The following is a 20108-nucleotide window of genomic DNA, read 5'->3' as shown; positions in this document are numbered from 1 at the left end:
AAAAAAAAAAGTTATCAGGATTATATAACTGATGCTGATAAGAATGCTGGTCAAGCTGTTTTAAACAAGCATGTCCTGAGATACCTTTCTGGAGAAAGAGTACTCTGATAATATTGGTGAATTTTTTGCAAAGCTCAAGAAAAATAACAAAGCTCAAGAAAAATAAGTTGAAAAAAGAAAACCCCTTTTCTACTAACCCCAGCATTCTGATTAAAGAATGTAAAGCCATTTATGTTAACACATGGCTGAACCTTCAGGTGAGACATTCAAAACTGAGTAAGCCTAGGTCATGGGAAGCCCAGTGAACGTCCTGGCTTCCTGCAGATGGAGATACACGTGGCCAACACTTTTGCAGCCCATGCATCTGCGAGCTTGAGTTTTCTAAGCCTCACAGATGTGCTTAGCTTTGAAGAGGTGAATAGTGTCATTTACATGCTACTGTACACCAAGTTGGGGCTCCTCATGCTGCAAACACAAAGTACACATGCACACACTTCACCATAGCAAAAGGGTTCCCATCAGACCCAAGGGAGCCAGCAGTAGCCATGGCAATAAAGTCACAGACAGCTGCAGAACAGGGGTCTAGCTCTGCATTGCACTGAGGTTTAAATACAGATCTGTTTGCCTAACTGCAGGAATCGGGCCCGAAAATGCTTTTCCCTTTGCATTACCAGTTCTGGTTTCCTCCAAAAGTGCTCTGAATATGGGGTTAAATAAAGCCTTATAAGTGCTCTGAGATTTCAGGCTGAGGAGTGGTGACAGGGAGGCGGGCATGGGTGTAAGCTTACAAAACCCCAAGCCACAACAGGTACATACTACTTTTAAGAGCACTTTTTTGCAGCCACCTTCTTGAACACGAGGCACTACTCCTTTGCTCAGTCCCTTGGACACCTGTGTTCCCCCCTTGGAGAGAGCAGGCACTCGGCTGCCCCTCACACTCCGTTTATAGCAGGGGGAACCCTTTTGGGAAACCAGAGAGTAACTGAAAAAATGTGTCAGAACTCAACAGCAAGAAACGGCAGCGGGAAAAAGCACAAAACAGGAAAGCGCCGGCGAGGCTCTCGCCGTCCCCCACTCCGGTGCTCAGCAGGGACGGAACTGCTGCAAAAGCGGCGCAGGGCTGTTATCAGCCCTGCGCAGGGGCTGCGGTTTGCTTGCTCTTGCAACCCTTCTTCAACTGCCACTTGTTTTTCAACAAACAGGATGCCTCCGCTTGGGCTGACAGCTTCCCTGTAACTTCACAGCACGGGTCCCTCTCGCCACCCCAGGGCCGCTGGGTCTCTCCCCTGGGGAGGGCGGCTTCAGGTGCACCCTGGGCAGGGTGTCTCAGAGGGGTCAGACCTATCTCCTTCCTGCAGCCCTCTTGATGAGCAAAACAAAAAGCGTGTGGTACAGCCTTGGCCATGTCAGAGAGAAAAGGCTGAGCTTCCATCTTGCTCGCTTTTTGTTATTCCACCTAAAGCAGTTATTAAGGAAGTGGTTGTGCTGTGTTGAGGCATGAAGAGCACATCCAAGCTCCTCACCTCCTCTCCGGCCTGTGCAGCAGCCACTGACATCCCCATGGCATGATGGCCGCAGCAGTGTAGATAGCATGATTTTTTTGCTATGCAGTCCTCCTACACAGACTGGAGTGAAGGCTTAAGGCAGGACTGGCTGAATGTCGATGTTACCAGAGGAGGCAAAGGAGTGACTGCCCTCACAGCCAGCAGCACCAGAGCCTGTGGCAGAGCCAGGGCTCCTGGCACTGTGGCTGGGCAGCTCCTACCGCTTGTTTTTACCCCAGTGTTAGCAAAACCCCTGCACGAATCTTTGCTAATCAGGGTCCTCAAGAGGAACGTCCTGTTTTTCAAGGTTCCTTGGGCTATCCTATGGAGAAGCCTGCCGTCTTTGCAAACAGGTGAGGTACCAGCTTGGGTTTCTACTCCAAAGACAGATATGAGAAAAGCAAAAAATGCTCTGCCTCTGGTCTGACAATCGCCTGGCCAAAGGTTAGCCTGTGTCAGCAGAGGTGGAGCTCATGCCAGGCAGCAGCACAGGCTTTGCAGCAGAGCTGCCAAAGGGCTCTCTGACCTGCAAGCTTTTCTAACACTGCCCAGTTCTATGACAGATCAATGCTAGAAAATGTAGAAAAAAATGCAGCCCTAGAATGTAACTTTCAGAAAAATGAAGCTTTCCTTTTAAAATATTTTCTGGAAAAAAAAAAAAAAAGAAGAAGAAGAAAACTTCTAAAGAGATGCATGGTTTCTTCTCACATCTCCCTGTCCCACAACACCAACCTCCACCTTTGCTGGAGGTGGGGAGGTTTCTAGTGAGTCTCCAAGCACTGACGTCTCCAGCTGGGCTGGTAGGGCTGAACTGTATCATTCTCCTGCTTTCCCTGCCTGTGGCCATTCCCTCTGCTTTGCCGGCACAAGATGGTGCAAAGGTTCACCTTACTGCCAAGATGGTGCTAAGCCAGGCTGGAGGAAACCCTAGTACACCAGTCCCCTGGATCTGAAATTCTAACGAGCTGAATGAGTCTGGTATCACAAAGTGTTTGTCATCCAGTCTTATTTCTTTTCTTGTTCCCTTATTGTCCACCATCAATTCATAATATTTTCAAGCTCATCTCTTGCTCAAAAGTAAGCAGAAAGAGTTTTTTCCTGGATTTTCTTTATGGTTTGCTATTTGGACTGGATTGGTCAGGTACAGCTGGAGATGTACACTGTTCAGGCCCTGAAATAAAGAGTGTAATTTTAAGGTATCTTTCTGATGAAAACATCTACTTGATCAGATTTGAAATTCAAAGTAAACAAGATCATTTCATAGATAGACAAGCTCAGAACTGTAAGTCAAAAAACCCTGAGGTTTTGTTTACACTTTTCTCTCCCCCAGACTTCTGATATGACCACCTTTCCCTGGTTCTTCATCCATGGAGATGAGGAACATGCTATTCCCAGAGCAGTTTAGGCAGCTTCTGACTGTATTTGACTATCTTTGTGTATCACTTTGTCCCGGTGTATGCCAAACTGAACTGCAAAGCTCCTCTATCAGTCTGCTTTTCTGTGGAGGCAGTGCTTATGTGATCACTCCCAGTCTCTCTGTACTTCCCCTAGCTTTTCTGGTTTGTGGGCCAACTTAAGCTGAATTTGATAGAGAAGACGTGGTCTTAAGTTCCTACAGCTATCACGGAATGTGGCAGTATCAGAGAGTCTCTGTCAGTGCTCCCAGCTGAAGAGCACCCAAGAGAGATTTTAGAGATTCCTCAAAAAGAGAAAAACCTTCAATCAGATTAAAGCCTTACTGGATGTTAGAGAATGCAGCCACAAGACCCATGTCTGTAGGAATTCAGCCTTCACTAGCTCTGCCTAGGACAGCATGTCTTGGTGTTTTAAATGCACCAAACTAGACTTGCCTTGAACTCAGAAGCAAGCTGCTTCCATCTGAAATTTTACCATAAGCCCAGCATTTCCATGGAGAAGATTTTTAGTGGTTTTGCATGCTTTCAATCAAACAGCCCAAATTAACTTTTTGAAATTTCCCAGTGAAGCAAGGCTTACCCAGAAAAGAGCTTGACAAATTCTCATGAGAAGTTTCCCACAGCCCCAGTAGCATGAGAGTGTTTTACCACATTACACTGGTTGTGGGGAAGGTCCATATTAACAACATTATGAGGGTGTTTGGATTTAATAGAGTTAATATACAATAGCATAATTATCCATAATGCTTGAGGCAGATCTCAATACATCCCTATCCTAAGTGCTCACCCAACAATTCCTTAACAACATGACAAGCACAATTATGTCACTGATGACACCATTAGCATCTGCTATGGCTCAAGACAGGTCTTGGTATGCTCCAGTTCCAACTGTTTCACAAATAATAACACTAAAGAAGTCTCATATTAGCATCCTAAAGTCACATAGGTCTCAGGCATTATAACACAGAGGTGCAACACTAAATCTTACAAAGAAAGTAACTACTAATGCTGTAAATGGCTTCTGGTTCGGTGAAGGACATATCCCATGCTGTGCTGATATTCCCTGCAGAACATGAACCAGCATGATTGGTATTATATATTTATGGTAAGGCACACTGAAAGGTAATGATGCAGAAGAATTAAAAAAGAAAAAAAAAATGCTGCAGGTATAAACTTTAGTACTTGAATGAACCCTTTAGCTTAATATGCTCGTTACTTTTTATCTACCACATCATAACTTGCATCAGAACTTTAACACAAACTGCCTACCAAGTTTCACACCTATTAGTGTATGCTAAACATGAAAATGCAAGAGGCTAAGAAACTGGTCTAGAAATACTTCTCTTTTTCCTACCTCTGTTCTGCCTCCCACACACAGCACACACTGCCTTTGAGCTTTGCATTGATTTCATTGCTTTACCAAAATTAAACTAACAGGTCAAGTCTCATGCAAAGGCCTTCTAAGAGAGGCTGGAAAAAGGAAACCAAGAACCCACAAAAACACACACTTGTTGATCCCATGGCAGCCTATGCACAGTGTATTAAACTTCAGATTTTGGAAAAAAAAATAAATCAGAAACCTTATAAGTATATTCACCACTTACACAGTAAGGACTAAATATCAATGTGTTGTCTTAGGACTATCTGAAAGCTCAGAAATTAAAGAGTAGGACTGCATAGCAGCACCACAAGAAGCCAGTCCCTCCCATCCCTTTCTGATTTTCTATATCAACTGGAAAGGGATGAGGCTGCAGACATGATCAAAGGGGCTGGTAGCAGGTGCTAGGCACAGAAGCATGGTTTCTTTTAGCCACCTGTATCCATATGATACTAACCAAAGTGGGAAGGTACCAGTGAAGAAAACGTTGATAATTTAATAAACTGGTAGGATGACATAATGTAGAACGTGGGATTTAGTTCAAACACCAAACTTTAAAAAAAACCTGAACAAATGCCAGTGGATTATTCTTGGAGCACAACCTGTGGGAGTTGCCTGTATTGTGTTACTCTGGCTCTGGCTGGCAAAGGCAGCTCCAGGCACCTGTGTCTCAAATGTCAGCAGCTGGTGCTGGTGTCTCCCATCATCCACGAATCCTCCAAAATCACATCAGCTACAACTGGTTGGGAGTATGCTCTATTCAAGATGGAAAATGCATTGCCCAGTGGAAATAGCACAATGTCCCAAAGGTTTGCTGAGGAAAAGTACCTTTGCTAATACAAGGGCTAAATCAGACATGCTGCTTTTGCCACACAATAAAATACTTCTTCCCCCTCTTGCTATCTTCCCAATTTTCTCACCCTCCCTTCTGTGCTGGGCTCTGGAAAGGAATCCTTGGTATGGAATTTTTTAATGCATATACCTTAGCAGTCAAATATATGATCCACTTTTTTTTTTTTTTTTTTTAAACTTCACTGTGTGATAACTGTAGACATTTTGGTCTCCAGATGCAGAAATGAAAACTAGCAGCAGCATTAGCAACGTAAGCCATACACTAAAAATGTTTGGATTAATTAGTTCATCGCAAATGTTGCAAATAGCAGCATTTTCTAAAAACCTCAATGACAAGGTAGATTGTTTTCTCACCGAGGAAAAATAAGTGAGAGAAACTTTGATACAGCTACTTATCTCCTAAAATTGGACACCTAATGCTTTTATGTAGGTTATTTTTCTAATTCTGATTTCAATCTCTCTTTGAACTGCAGTTTAAAATAAAGGATGCCTCGAAGTCGCTTATATTTCCTGCAGAGAAAAAAAAACAACAAAACAAGACCTTGCAAGGAAAGGCGCTGAGATATTAACAAGTGAGGGACTTCAGACAGAAAGGAATTTGGGGAACAGTGAAAAGATTTTCCCTGAAAACAAGTTGGAATCTGACAAGAAACTTCTGTTGAATCATGTTGTGTTTTTTTTTTTTTTACCAAGATGTCTTTGTGAATAAATTGTATTAGCCTGACCCTTTGGAGGAGGCCATCGTTTTAGGCAGGAATGTTCAGTTACTGGTTTAAGTCATGTGCGTGGGAGAAAACCTGTAGAGTCAGCACCTCACGTTGCCTTGGTTAGCTGTGTGTGCTGCTCAAGCAGGGAAGTCTCTCCTGTGAGGACTGTGGGATATAGCAGGATTTATTCACAAACAAGCTGGAGACTGAGGAGTATTTGCTGAACTTAGCAAAGAATGAATGAGAGCATGTCTGACAGGGAGAGAGAAATTCATACGTTGATGACAAAAAACTTGTTGAGAAACTATTTACTAAGAAAGCTCCTTTCTCCTCCCTCTACTTACTGTAGCTGGCCCAGGTTGTAAAGCCAAACCCTGCTGCTGCTGTGAAGGAGCTCCTATGTACCTGTAGGTTCTGTGGAGCAAAATGTGAGGGTTTGCTCCTCTGACCAGAGCAAAGGATGGGCTGATATACTGGATGGGGGAACTGCCTCCCAGCTGTACAGCAGGACACCCAGACCCCAGGCAGGGAGCAGGGACAACCCTGGCTCCCTGATGCCCTTTGCAGGACTTCACAAAAGCAGCAGGCAGGCCATGGGTGATCTCTTTGTCTAGCCACTGCCCTCAGCTCATACAACACTGTCTCATTCCCTTGGACAAAGCAGGGGTCTGTTGTGTTTCCTAATCCCTCTGGCTAGTGTGGCTGTTTCTGAAGTCCGAAAGGGTAGATGAGACAGCCTGAAAAACCTCCAAGAACTTCTGCTTAAATAGCGCTTTTGATCTTCTCCAACTGGTGTGGTTTAGTCGAAGCAGCAACACACCGAAACCAGAAGGATGTGGGCCTCAGGAATAGCTTTGCCTATCTCCACGTGGGCTGGGGACATGCCTGAAGCATGGATCTGTTAGCAGGAGGGAAGGAGCAGGGGGGGGTTACCTTAATGAGCCTATAAAAGGAAGCTGGCATCTGGAAATGCCACCTCTAACGTGCATAGCACCATTTTTTAAGCAGTAGCTCTTGCGAACATGGTAACAAGGGCAGAAAGCACCAGGATTCCACTCCAAAGAAAAGGCAGGTTGTGTCACAGAAAGGGAGCCAGCCTCACCCCTTTGAATTTCAGGTGTATGAGGGTGTAGGGACAGCTGTGAGAAAAGGGACCAGTGATGTGTGCCATCAGTGATGTGACTTCAGGTTTTTAAAGAAAAACTTTATCTGGAGGAGCAGTCACCATAGGTCTCATCCAATGCCTGAGCGTGTCAGCCAAATCTTTCCACTGGTTTTGTTGGCTCTTGGATCAGATGCTCTGTACACAAAATACTGGGCTGCTTTAATTGCCCCAGTAAAATGTGAACCTAAATCACCCTTCCTCATGTAGACATCTGTCTAATGACATAACTTCACTTCACAGACAAGCCATAAATCCCTCTTCATGTTGATACTTGTCTAGTTACAGCAGAGCACTCTCCCAAATGGGAATGGATTTATATAGGTATAACAGTGTTCATACGGGTAAAGGTTATTCCTATGTAGTAAAGGAAAGAAGCTGTTTGGGGCTACTCTAGCTTTCTGCTGCATAGTGTAAAATAGATTACTTAAAAATATCAGTGCAAAATAATATCACTCCTCAAAAGTAGTACTCAAAATTGTTTGGACTGTGTATGAAACTGTAAGAAAAATGATTATTTGCATTGCAATCCCTATTAGGAGAAAAAAAACCCATATACAACAATAAAAGTTCTGATGTTACACTAAAATTTAAGTAGTTCATCACCTTTTGAACTCAAGAAGTTAATTCCATCACTTTTTCTTTTTACCTAGGTAAGCTATTCACATTCTTTAATTTCCACGATAATCCAACATGTGGTATTTGAAACACTGTTTCATATAGAAAAGCAAATAATTTTCTTCAATGCAATCATGTACAGCTAGAATAAGTTCTTGTTCCTATATAAGTTCTGAATCTTGGTCTCAATATGCAAGTTATTTTATGCTAAGTGTAAAAAAAAGCATGGGTGTTTAGCACCACACATTATCACTTTTTACAGGCTTGGTGCAGAAGCTAAAGGGAGAATGGGTGCAGAGACTAAGTTGTTTTTTTTCCTTTCAGACGTGGCCATCTCTCCAGGATGCGTTAGTGGAAGTCCTTTGAAGGCACATGGAGGCAAACCACATGGCAAGTCCCTGTGCTGCCCTTTGTCTAGCAAGAGGGTGAATCACCCCGTTTCCCTAGTTGGAGTCATAAGCAGAACGCTTTCTACATGTTATCTGTCCCTCCAAGCTTGGGTTCCGACAAAATTGTGGCAACAAAACAGGAATCAGGTTGGTGTAGAAGTGTGCTCAGTGATCTGATGGATGTACATCTGCCAGGACCCCCGATGAAGTAACCTTTGCAGCTTCTTGCCCCGGCTGTCCACAGGATTGCAATGGACAAAGTGGTACTGAATTTCTTTGTAAAGCTTTTGGACAGTGTATACAGGATCAATTAACCACTCTATATTGCAGTAACTGATTTGCTGACCCCTGTGCAAATGGTGTTAACGAGGTCTTAACCTGAGTGTATCTTCCAGATATCAATTCTGTTACATTTGACCTACGCAAACCCCAAAGCTCATTTACATATAATTCCTGAAAAACAGAAGAATTTTACAGAAGTCTGATATTATCTAGCGATGGTACTGTAAAATAAATTGCACCTCCTATGTGCTGAGTGTAGCATGTAGTCTCATCTCAGTATCCTGCTCAGGATGATGTGCATCATGGGAAGGACAGCAGCCATGGCAGCCTTGCCATGTGGAGACTGATGGCACAGGTGAGGCCTCCTCCTCATTGCCTCTTACTTGGAAAACACTTTCCAGGTTGCTTTCCAAAGCTGTGGTTGCACTCATGGAAGTCCTGTCCTTCTCTGTCCTGTGTAAGACCAGGAGATGGTAGATGGTAAAGAGTGCTCCTTTTGGAGTCTCTTCACTGCTCAGTGAGAAAATACACCTCACTGGTCTACAGGGTGAGGTATACACCCTTGGTGTACAAGCTAAGGACAAACCAACAGCTACCAACCAGAGAAAAAAATCCCAGCCAACTCAAAGCTCCCTCTACAACTGTGCGTAATACGCCATAAATAATTGTTCTGCATCAATATTTCTAGGTAAAATAGATACAAACTTTCATTCTCAAGTGATAATTCTGCTTCTTGGAGTCACATGAATTAGGCTTCCACCTTAACGCTATATTTCTTTCAGCCCCCTGTCAATATTGGTGTTCAGAGCTCATCTCCTGTCTTATTCACAACTTCTTGTTTTTCTCACAGGTTTCTTTGTTCCTAAAGGGCAGACCCAGCCTCACCATCGTTGATGGCCATTTTTTCCCTGTCTGGGTTGAGCCAGGATATTATCCTAAGAATTGTCTCTGGGGCATGTTTTCTGCTCCTGGCTGTGTCTGCAGAGGAACGGGAAAGTGTGCCTGCCAGCATGTGTGGGTAGAGCAGTGCTAGCTTAAACCTACCCACCCTTTGTAATGACAGTAGTGAGAACCCAGAGTTATGTCTCCCACCCGCACTCATCACCATGATGTGTACTGACGTCTCCTAGGGGTTGGCTGATGGTGACTTACACCCATATGATTGCATCTGTCTGTGCTATCCTTCCTACATAGATTAAAGCTTTTATTTCACTCTGCTAGCTTACCTTCCACTACCCTTTGATGGTGTAGCAAGTATAAATAGAAATCTGAGCACTGCGAGGCAAGGAGGCTGGTCTGCCCACCACAGAGGCTGTGACAGCCCACTCTCAGCCGCTGCTCAGCATCTCACAGCATTTTCCCTTTGCCAAAGCAGGCAACTGTAGGGCTCTTTAGCAACACTGACGGAGCTCAGCATCCTTTGGTGCTTGTTCAAGCCTTCTGTGAGTGCCTCAATACTACCAAGACACGTCTGGCTCACATGGCACAGGTGTATGCCATAAAACTGGCTAGAAAAGGGGCTTATGAGAGACACAGGTGGGCCTGGGACCGAGAAGGTGCAAGACATTTGTCACAAAGGAAACAGATGCTCAGCTCCATGCTGTGTTACTTTGCCCCAAACGTGCAAGGTATTTCACAAATGGTCATCTGGGGTTATTGGTTGACAGGCGTCTGAACATGAGCCAGCAGTGTGCCCAGGTGGCCAAGAAGGCCAACAGCATCCTGGCTTGTATCAGAACTAGTGTGGACAGCAGGACTAGAGAAGCGATCGTCACCCTGTGCTCAGCACTGATGAGGCCACACCTTGAATTCTGTGTCCTGTTTTGGGCCCCTCACTACAGGAAAGACATTGAGGTGCTGGAGAGAGTTCAGAGAAGGGAAGCAGAGCTCTGAGGGGCCTGGAGCACAAGTCTGATGAGGAGCAGCTGAGGGAACTGGGGCTGTTTAGCCTGGAGAAAAGGAGGCTGAGGGGAGACCTTATTGCTGTCTACAACTACCTGAAAGGAGGTTGTAGCATAGAGGGTGTTGGTCTCTTCTCCCAAGTAGCAAGTGATAGGATGAGAGGAAATGGCCTTAAGTTGTGCCAGTGGAGGTTTAGATTGGATATTAGGAAATATTTCTTCATGGAAAGGGTTGTCAGGCATTGGAACAGGCTGCCCAGGGAAGTGGTTGCAATCATCACTGGGGGTGTTTAAAAGACATGTAGATGAGGTTCTTAGGGACACGGTTTAGTGGTGGACTTGACAATGTTAATGGTTGGACTCAGTGATCTTAAAGGTCTTTTCCAACCAAAATGATTCTATGATTCTATTTTTCTATTTTAAAGACAACACAGAGGCACTTGAAGGGCTGGGTCAATGCCTTCTGATGTCATTGATTTGACAAGGATTTCAGGGCTTGCCCTAAGTATATCCAAGTGAAATTTTTATAGCAAATCACATAAATCTTTACAGGTTTCAAGTTTCCTTGAAGCACAGTCAAGAAAAAATTTGTAAGAGAGGTAAGCCTTTCAACTTACAGTCAAAACCCTACCTAAGGGCAGCTTCCGAGCACATCTCAAAATCACAGCTTCAGTGTGAAACCAGACAACAGAAAACACAGTGCAAGACAAAATACTCAGAAGGCAAAAGAAAAAGTTGCAAACTCCTGACTTGGACTCCTTTTGGGTTCACTGGAATCAGAAACTCAAAACAAAAAGCATAGGCTGAAAAAAAACCCAGACAGATCAAAGCTGGAAAAAATGTTCTCACAGATCTTCATGAAGTGAAACCACCCAGTTTCACATAGTTTCACTTGCAAGTAGAAGTGGTGAGCCCTGCGGATAATATTAAGGATGAATTGGAAACTCTACCAGGCAGCAGCTACCATCACTCTCTACTTCCTTGCTTTCATAGTCAGTACTTCTATGCCTTTTTTGTTGTTGCTGTTGTTGTTGTTTGTGTGTTTTTTTTTTTTTCCCCCTATTCAATTTTCTGAATATGTCTTTACAGAGAATTTGATGTTTTGGACTAAAAGTATCTTGTTTGTAAGCCCAGGCCTTACTTTTCTGGAACGTAATTGGAAGAAAAGGTATTTCTTTTGAAAATTGATTACATTGGGAGTCTGTATATTTAATTTTTAGCATCCTTTCTACTGGCAGCAATAACGACGTCTTGCATTCAGTATTACTGTAGATATGCCGATGCATGCATGGACTTCACCAACTTACTGTAGACCTTTGCATTGCTGCTCCAAACACTACCACTGTTGTCACCCATTACAGTTCATTAATACACTTCAGAGATGAGATTTCCCTACTACTCATTTACTATTTGGGAAGCTGAGTCAAGCCTATACAAATATTATCTATTCTCTTAAAATGACAGAAGAGAAGATGAAGTTAGTGGAATGTTTTCTTGTCGTTCTCTCAGACTGGTGATTCACCTAACCAGTGGCCTGTCTCTCTCCGTGGCCGGATGTCTTGGAGGAAGCCACAATTCATTTTGCAGATGACAGACCTGCTTACATGGGAAACTTTCTTTCCAAGCTTTAACAGAGATTGGTTTGTGCTCTGAAATATACCAGTGAGAGATGGAGAACTTAACCCTTCCAAAGCTTCTTTTTCTTTCACCTGGCTGGCATATATTAAGAAACTGTTATCTATATAGACACCCAGCTGTTTTACAGATCCTGCTAAACTCTTGGTTTCAATGGTAATTTATAGCAACAAGTTCTAGGCTATAATCACGAACTGGTTGAAAATTTTTCGCCATACCTTGATCCATCGACTAAGCACAGAGAAAGGAATAGGAGTGGAATAGGAGTGGGTTGGTGACCTGACAATATGAACTGTTTTACGAAAAAAAAATCAATTAATACCAACAAAAAACAGAAGACAGAAGTAAAAAAAAAAGAAAAAAAAAATTGAAAAGATCTGAGCAAACACATCCCTGCACACTGCAATCTGCAGAAACACTGAAAATCCATCAGGCTCAATCCCCTGCAGTGAAGGGGTTAGGTGGCCTGTCCTGAGCATCCCCACTGCATGCTGGAATGCGTTGTCTCTGTGCACATCCTCATGCTCATGGCAGCCACCCCACTCAAAACACTGCACACCCCAATTTAAACTCACATCCTGTGTCTGAGAGGCCTGCACTGTCACGGAGGAGAGAGAGATGCCAGGTGGGAGGTGGATTCAAAGAGGTGGTCCCTCTCCATCCAGCCTCAGTCTGTCCTTTTACCCAGAGCCAGACCTACCTCTTCCTTGCCCTCCTGCCAGGGCCGCTGGATCCATACTACCGTGCTCGCGCAGCAGCCTACCAGGCACTCAAGCATTTTGGCACAAGCAGCCCAAACCTCTGATGGAGGTGTGGTACAGCCCTCCTCCTCCACCGAGATACTGGGGCCAGCCAGGTACTCCGCGGCAGCCTTCAACCTGCAACCCCTTGCCCTGCATGTGCAGGAGGAAATAGGTTTCCCTGTCTTGTCACAGGGGCGAGCCGCCTCACGTTATCACTTGCTGAGGCACCACAGTCAGCAGTTTCTGCAGGGCACCAGCTCACCCTGACTTTTTCTGACAGGTGGCATTTCTCCTTAGCTTCCTGCACTTTGTGCTTGCTCTCCACAACAGCACAACAGGACCTGAGGCTAACACCCCTGCCCAGCCCTCTGGATACCACTTTGGAGGTGCAGCAGAGACCACTGGGACCCAATGTGTCCCCTGTGCATGTGGCATGGTCTCAAAGTCAGATGAGCTTCTCCTGCTGGTGGAACAACCTCATAGCTTTACAGATAATGCCTTTGCCATTTCCTTAGGATTGCTGCTTCCTAGCTTTTAAAATCAAGTATGTCTATTTCTAAATCTAAGAATGTAATTTATTTGTCACTTTTGGTTTAGGTATAGACTCTCCTCTTTCAAATAACAGGATGACATAGAAACTCATGCTGTGTTCTGAAGTAAAATTTTTCAGTACTTCATAAATTATTTTCATAAACTTGCCAGTATCACTGGCTTTCACATCCATGTAAAGATAAGCAGGCTGTTCTTTGGGGGTCATACCTTAGCAGTCAAACTAAACCATGATTATCTTCTAGGCATGAAAAAATGCAGGTTTTCTATTTGTATTACATACACTGGCAGTGTGAGGAAGGTGGTTTTATTTCCCGTCAGAAAGCTGCCTCAGAGCTGGAGTTTGGCTCTCGTGGTAAAATACTATCCAAGGCAGAGCTACCATCAAACAAGCTCTTATTAACAGTCACATAATAAAGGGCAAGCCAATCTGGGGGATCTGCAAGCCAGCCATAACCCTAAATCCTTGCTAAAGCTCTCTTCACAAAACATCACTATGCTCAGTGTGACCAGTTAAACACTGTCTAATATTTTGGCCTAGAATAAAATCTCTTGATGTTACCGAAGCAGTGTATTCATCTCTGTCAGATATTCTACACATTCCTTCACAGGAACTCCTGTGTTCAGGTCTTGCAATGTTTCTTAAGGCTTTTAAATGAAAAAAAGACTCAAACAGAGAGAAGGTTGTGTAAATCAGACATTGTGCAAGTTTTTTCTTCTAGTGAGCCAAGGTTTTTATGAGCTTTAGTCCAATTTCCTATTCACAAGATGCCATTAGTATTTTATAATGCTGACACAAATTAACTCTTTGTTACAGTTCAGGCAGCCTGCAAAAGTGCTGGAAAACTTCTCTCTCCCCTACGCAGTGATAACGTAGTTTATGCTATTGTGAAAATATAGGTTTATTCTACTGGGAGAGTGAATGGAAATATGTGGCAGTGTTGGGTACTGTGCATCTCCCAGAGAGACGTGTCTTTGGCAGAGTTTCTTTCAGTATATGATCACTTCTGCTAATGTCACCAGTTCTAGAGGGCCAAAATCATAATCGACTTGCTACCCTCACACAGCACTGTCTGCAAACATTTACTCCAAGGAAAGTCTCATATGCTGAGAGCATGAGATTGCAGATGTCGACTTGAATAACAGGGAGTCTCTGGTCACCTCAACCCTCTGCTCACATGCAGCACCAGGGACTTTAGGAATCTACCAACATAAATCCCATCACAAGGCAAGTCAGAGACACTAACTTTCAGTGAGCCGCAATATACTTAGTTATAAGTGTCCACGGGTCCAGGCAGGAAAGCCTTCAGAGCAGGAAAATCTTCTTATTATAGTTTTATTTAGTATTTGCATAGGAAGGAACTCACAATGGCTGGGCACTATTTGGCACAAGAGAACTAAGCAGAAAGCATGCACAGTGTATTTTTCCATGTTGTGAAAATGTTCTGCTGGAGTTCATTTCCATTTGATAAGAAACCAACAAAGCGTTGCATCATGAGTCTTCATTGCCTTGGTCAATTAATAAAAACAACAACAAAGGCAAAACCAGGAGTAACTTTCTTTGCATACTGAAATAATTAGACAGCAAAAGGAAAAAAGAAGAAAAAGTGCCTTCCTGGAAAATGTTATGCTTTGTGCTATTTAGAGCTCCATAAAAACCCTACAAAAGGATTAGTTATTCTGTCTTCCTGTGTAGGCAAAATTATTAGAGAACCTTACAGGACAGTCTAACGCCCTTAAGAAGTTAAAAGAAGTTATGAGGTGGGGTGATATTGTATAATTATCTATGCACCTTTATAAAACATATGTGAACTCTTTAATACAAGACTCTCTAACAGGTCTTATTTTGGTCCCCCTGCCCAAAAACTATCATTGTGTTGACCCAACCAATACACATGAACCTGTGTCGAACCCTCAGTATAACTGGTAAATCCATCTTCATACTACGCATCTTGCTAGAAGAAAAGTTTAAACTACAGCGTTGCTGATGTAGTCCTAGATTTGAGAAAGAGTGATGTTTTTTTTGCGGGTTGCTCTGCAACAAGACACTTAAAAATGCTCTGGCCTCTACTCCGAACACCAAATCCTGACCGTAAACTGAGAGAGGCCATTTGGAAAAGGAGCCCATCATTAAAAGCAGGGCTGGTAAACATTTGAATGTGTTCAGCATGCAGAGCACGCCACTGGAGGTTTCACTATAACCCTCATCTCTTTACCTAGTGGCAGAAGCAAGGACCTGGTGTGGTGTGATAGAAAAAGGGCCATATCCTTTGTGGTGTACCACATTCAATTAATGTCAGGCTTTCTGTGTCTGTCACTGATCGCAGGGGCTGGAACAATGGTTCTGCTTGCCCACTCCCCTCTTTTTCCCCAATTTTCACATAGTAACAGGCTAAGAAAGAGTAATGGATTTCCTTCTCAGAGAACTGCATGGACTGATAAAGTGAAATCCATGACAGAAAACAACTTGTTATTTTTCCCTTTACCTCATGATTTCAGTTAAGAGAGAAAGTGCAATAAATTTTGGCGGGAAAGAAGAAAAGAGATGGTTTTGGACATTTCAAATGACCTTCTTATGTAAACACTATTGAGAAATAGGGGTGAGAACAACTAACCCTAGGGACAATTATTTTTCTTGCTCCAGGGCCCAAACGTTACTTTTGCTGCACCCAGGATTTTGAAATTGTGCGAAGTTCATTTGAGTGAAGAAAGGAACAAAAAGGGAACTGCTGGAAAACTGTCACAGCCTTCTACATTCAAATGCAATATTCTTTCGCAAGGATGAAATGTTTGCTTTAAAGCTCAACTGAAGTGTTGTTGCCCAAGGTTTTCTAACACTCTACAGGGGGAGTTTGGTCTGTTTGGTGCTGGGTATGTACCAGGATCTGTACCTAGATTGCCAAAACTGGATGAATATCTTAAGGTATCTAGCATAAGTCTTCTAACCTAGGAAGATTCTTCATAATTCATGAAGAAACAGAAAATGCTGGTACTATAATAATGTTAACAACAATAATGACAACTCTTATAAGGAGGAGGATAAAACCTCTTCTGGAGTGTTGATCTAAATCACTTGCTGGATTAAACAGCTTTAATGAAACTCCTCCTTTTCTGGACGAATTGGTTCTTGGTCTCCAACCAGCTGCTCTCAGGCTCTCTGGGCTCCTACCTGCAACACAGCCTCTGCCGTACCCAGCCCGTCCTATGGGCTGGCTGTGCTCTGGCTCTAGCTGCAAGCACTGCCCCATGAGGTTCACTCTGTTTGTTATTTTATCAGAAGCACAAAATTTCCTCAATAAGTCTTCCTGTGCTACAGATTAAACAGTAAACAGTTGAGTGAGCTAAAAAAAAAAAAAAAAAAAGCTGACGAAATGCAGGAAGATCCTTCTTGTTATTCTAGCAGTATTGCTTCCTTTGCTTGGTAGGGGTGCTGAGGAAATGTCAGCACTGCGAGTGCCGCAGAGCAGTTCGCTGCTTCTCGCTCACCCTTCAGCATCTCCCCTGCCCAGGCTGGAAGCTGCTGCCAGCCCCAGCGACACACGCATTTCGCTGCGACTCTGGCGCCAGGAAACACAGATGTAGAAAAACTTTTGACACGGGTGCTGGGAGGTGGAGGGGGGTGAGGAAAAAAAACTGAAGCAAGACGTGAGAGCGGGCTGGTGTTTCGGCAAGCTGCCCTCCACCCGCGTCCCGCTTGAGGGGGAGCGTTGATCCGCAGGAGCGGCTGAGTGCCGGCAGAGCCGCTGCTGCTTGTGACACAGCAGCTAGGACAAGCCTTCCGCATTCCCCAGCCCGCTTATTAATACGAATAACTCATGACTCATGCCAACACCGCCAGCAAGGCCGGGAAACTGTAGTCTGTAACTATAAAGAGTTATGAACTGCTGCTCTCTGGCAGCACCCTGGCCAAGCTGGACGAGCCGTCTGCGAACGGCTTTGTGTGCCTTGTCATCTGAACAGGCGCAGCCCTGCTGCAAAAAGGGCTTGAGCGGTCAGAGGGCTTGCATGGAAAGGGGAAAAGTTCAGCTGTAGCATGAGCAATTTAGGAAGGTAGTTACAAGCAAGCAGACAAGTTTCTCCTGCCCGTCCCTGGCTTACTTGTATGAATAACCCATGACTAAGCCATCGGCTCTACGGGGGATTGTGAGAACATTAGAAGGAGACTCTGAGTGTGCTTGGTCACTGGTGAAAAAAGGCAGATTGCTCAGTGAAGCCTTTCAATCCCCCCCTCTGCCCTTACAGGACTGCTTCATTTATCTAAGGGTGGCTGCAGCCGATAGTTCACAGTCATCCGAGACCCGCATGGCATCTACAGAAACTCTGAGTTTACCGACACTGCTTCTTTTCCTGACCCACGTGAGTTGCAGCTAACTTTAAGCAGGTTTCTAAGCTTTCTCTGACTTCTCCCTAGCAAACATGTCTTTACCTAGGCTGATGGTCTAGCATAAGTGAGACAGCATCACGCTCTGCTGGCTGTACACACCAGCTTGCTGCTTGCTCCCCGTGTTCCAGCCTGTAATATGTGTCATTTGCTGTTGGCTGTCATTTTTCATGGCAGCGGCTCAAAAAGGGATAGTTCTGCCAAAAAGAATCAAAAGGGGCTTGTGCTACTGCTATTGTATCTGCAGTAATTCATGTGAGTTATTCAAATTATGAAGAGAAAAATTCACAAAAAAGAGAAAATTCACAAGCATGCATTGGCTGTTTGAACAGCTTAAATGAGACCTTGTTATAATCTCTGTAACGGACTGATAAGTAATGAGATGGTGTTCCTGGAAGCTCAGATATTAGCTTCGATGAGAGCACCTCAAAAAAACCTGAAGTGGGAAAAAGAGTGTACTACAAGAATGTCCCCAGATATTCTCCAAACATGCATTTTCTTAAGTATGGGAAAGTAAAAAGTATATTTAGAAAGTCTGAATGGCACTTACCTCTCAAGAAGTGCTGGTAAGAAGGAAGTGACTCAAATATGCTGTCTGAAGCCATTGTTTCCTCCTTAAAACTCACTCTCTCTTTACAGTGAAGGAATATATGATTTCTTCTACCTTAGGGAGTGAAAAATGAAGAACGGTCATTGCTACCACCCTCCTCCCAGCCATCACGTTCTATTTTATCCTGGTGCCTAAGGAGCAGCACAAAGCGGATTGTAAGGTTCTTTTGCTAAAAGAACTCTGAAATTGTTTCTTAAAAAGAAAAAAAAAAATAGCGGATTGGTTGTGGTTGATGATGCTTACCACTCTACGAAACTCTGTGGTTTGCAGTCAAAACGATTTGCCCTGCCTGCTGACCAATATCCCGGACCCGCTCTTGTGTGACTGCCTCTGTACCCAACTTGTGGTTCTGTGGTTGTTTATGAGGCCCAAAGAAGTGTTTCACACAACCAAAATTACAAATTTAACTGTTCCCCTTTCTAGAACCGGCCACCATTGGTCCCTTTGTGTCACGTGACCTGGGTGATGTCGACTCTTTTTTTTTTGCCTTTTTTTTTTTAAAACCTTTCTGAAGTCATGCCCTACCCACTCCACCTGCCCTCCCCGGGGCTGTGCAAGGCAGCGATGGAGTCTGCTGAGGGAGGGAAAAGAGAAATGACTCACCGTCCCTGATGCTACAAATGGTCTTGCTGAGTTAGTTCAACTCTGCTTGTTTTGTTGTTTGTGGTTTTTGGAACTACTGATTATTTTGATAGAGATTTCATTGCTGCTTATTCAATGGTAATTCAAACCCCGGTATTAGTCTGCTGCTAAGGCAGGATGTCCAAGTCATCCTGAAAAACATTAGGAATCAGCTGTAGGAAAGACCACCAGCTGGGGAAAGGACTGTAAAGAGGGTTTTTCCTAAAACAAACAAACAAACAACAAAAAAACTACCAGGGGAGACCAAAAAGCCCCAAAATGACTTTGAACCTGTATGATGGTACCCTCTAAGGGGTCCTTGAAGGTTGCTAGTCTCTGAGCCCACAGGAAAAGTTTTTAAGTTACTTCCACAGGGTCAAATACAGTAGTTCTACTTTAGCATAAATCTTGTTCCCAATAGAAGGATCCCTACCCAAGAGAAAACCTGAGTAAAATCCTCAAGATTTAGCTCAGCATCTCTTGTGGTGCTAACACGTCTGCCCTGTCTAAATTCTTCCCTTTCCTTTTCCATCCTTAAAAAAAAAAAAAAAAAAAAAAAAAAAAAGAAGAAAAAATAGGTCCTAAACCTAATAATCAATTGACAGTTCTGGCTCTGCCTGTGACAATGCAAAAAGAGGGGAGAAAAGTCACTTACTCCAGCACAAAGAAGTGGCTACTGTGCCACTTCTTGTCTCCTTTTCCTCTCTTCTGCACAGTGGCCAGCAGCCCCTTCCCACCTCACTGCAAACCACAGAGTGCCTCACACCTGTACAGCCTGGGGTTCAGCACTCTGAAACCCACAAAACCTTTGCCAAGAAACCTGTGGCAATAAATGGACTGCACTGACAGCAGCATTGAGGCAGAACAAGACTTTCCCCGCACCCTCTCCGTGACTACCACAGTGAAGGAGCTCCCTTGGAAGGAAAGCAAGAAGCCTTTGCAATATTATAAAAAAATACTGGTGGGTGGAGCACAAGTACGTAACAATGCACAGTTCGTCCCGTGAGCAGCTCGCAGTCAAATCCCCTGGCACGCAGATACTGCTTGTATACATTGATGCCAGACTTCTGTGGGGCTCTGCAGAAGTACCTCCTGCACTGAGGAGCAGGAACCCCAAGACTAGATTAGATGTTTAATGTGTTTGGATTTTTTCGTGCTTATTGCGACTGTGGAAGTAGAACGCCTTTTCCTGACACTGCCTGAATTTCTAGCGCAAATACAATCTGCCCAGGCATCCTTGCTTCCTTTCAAGGTTATCAAGGAGCTTCATGGATGTGAGCAAGTAGGCAGGCTTTCCTCAGAAAAATTCTATCTGCTGAAA

The 20108-nt window shown here is 43.9% G+C and overlaps 1 protein-coding gene across 2 annotated transcripts in view; it reads right to left on the bottom strand.

The window, feature by feature from the left end:
• The window catches only part of RUNX1 (RUNX family transcription factor 1), a gene marked incomplete at its 3' end in the record, with an annotated part of 172432 nt that extends 154265 nt beyond the window's left edge, over window positions 1-18167 (bottom strand). For both annotated transcript variants that reach the window (XM_080358854.1, XM_080358855.1), the window contains exon 1: window positions 18107-18167. In XM_080358854.1, coding sequence (XP_080214980.1) covers window positions 18107-18161 — 55 coding nt within the window. In that variant the 5' untranslated portion in view covers window positions 18162-18167. The remainder of the gene's footprint in view (window positions 1-18106) is intronic.
• Window positions 18168-20108: the final 1941 nt, after the last annotated feature.

The sequence above is a fragment of the Nesoenas mayeri genome (genome assembly GCF_963082525.1).
Source record: "Nesoenas mayeri genome assembly, chromosome: 1".
In the NCBI taxonomy this organism is placed as follows: Eukaryota; Metazoa; Chordata; class Aves; order Columbiformes; family Columbidae; genus Nesoenas; species Nesoenas mayeri.
This window is presented reverse-complemented; position numbering and strand designations above follow the sequence as displayed.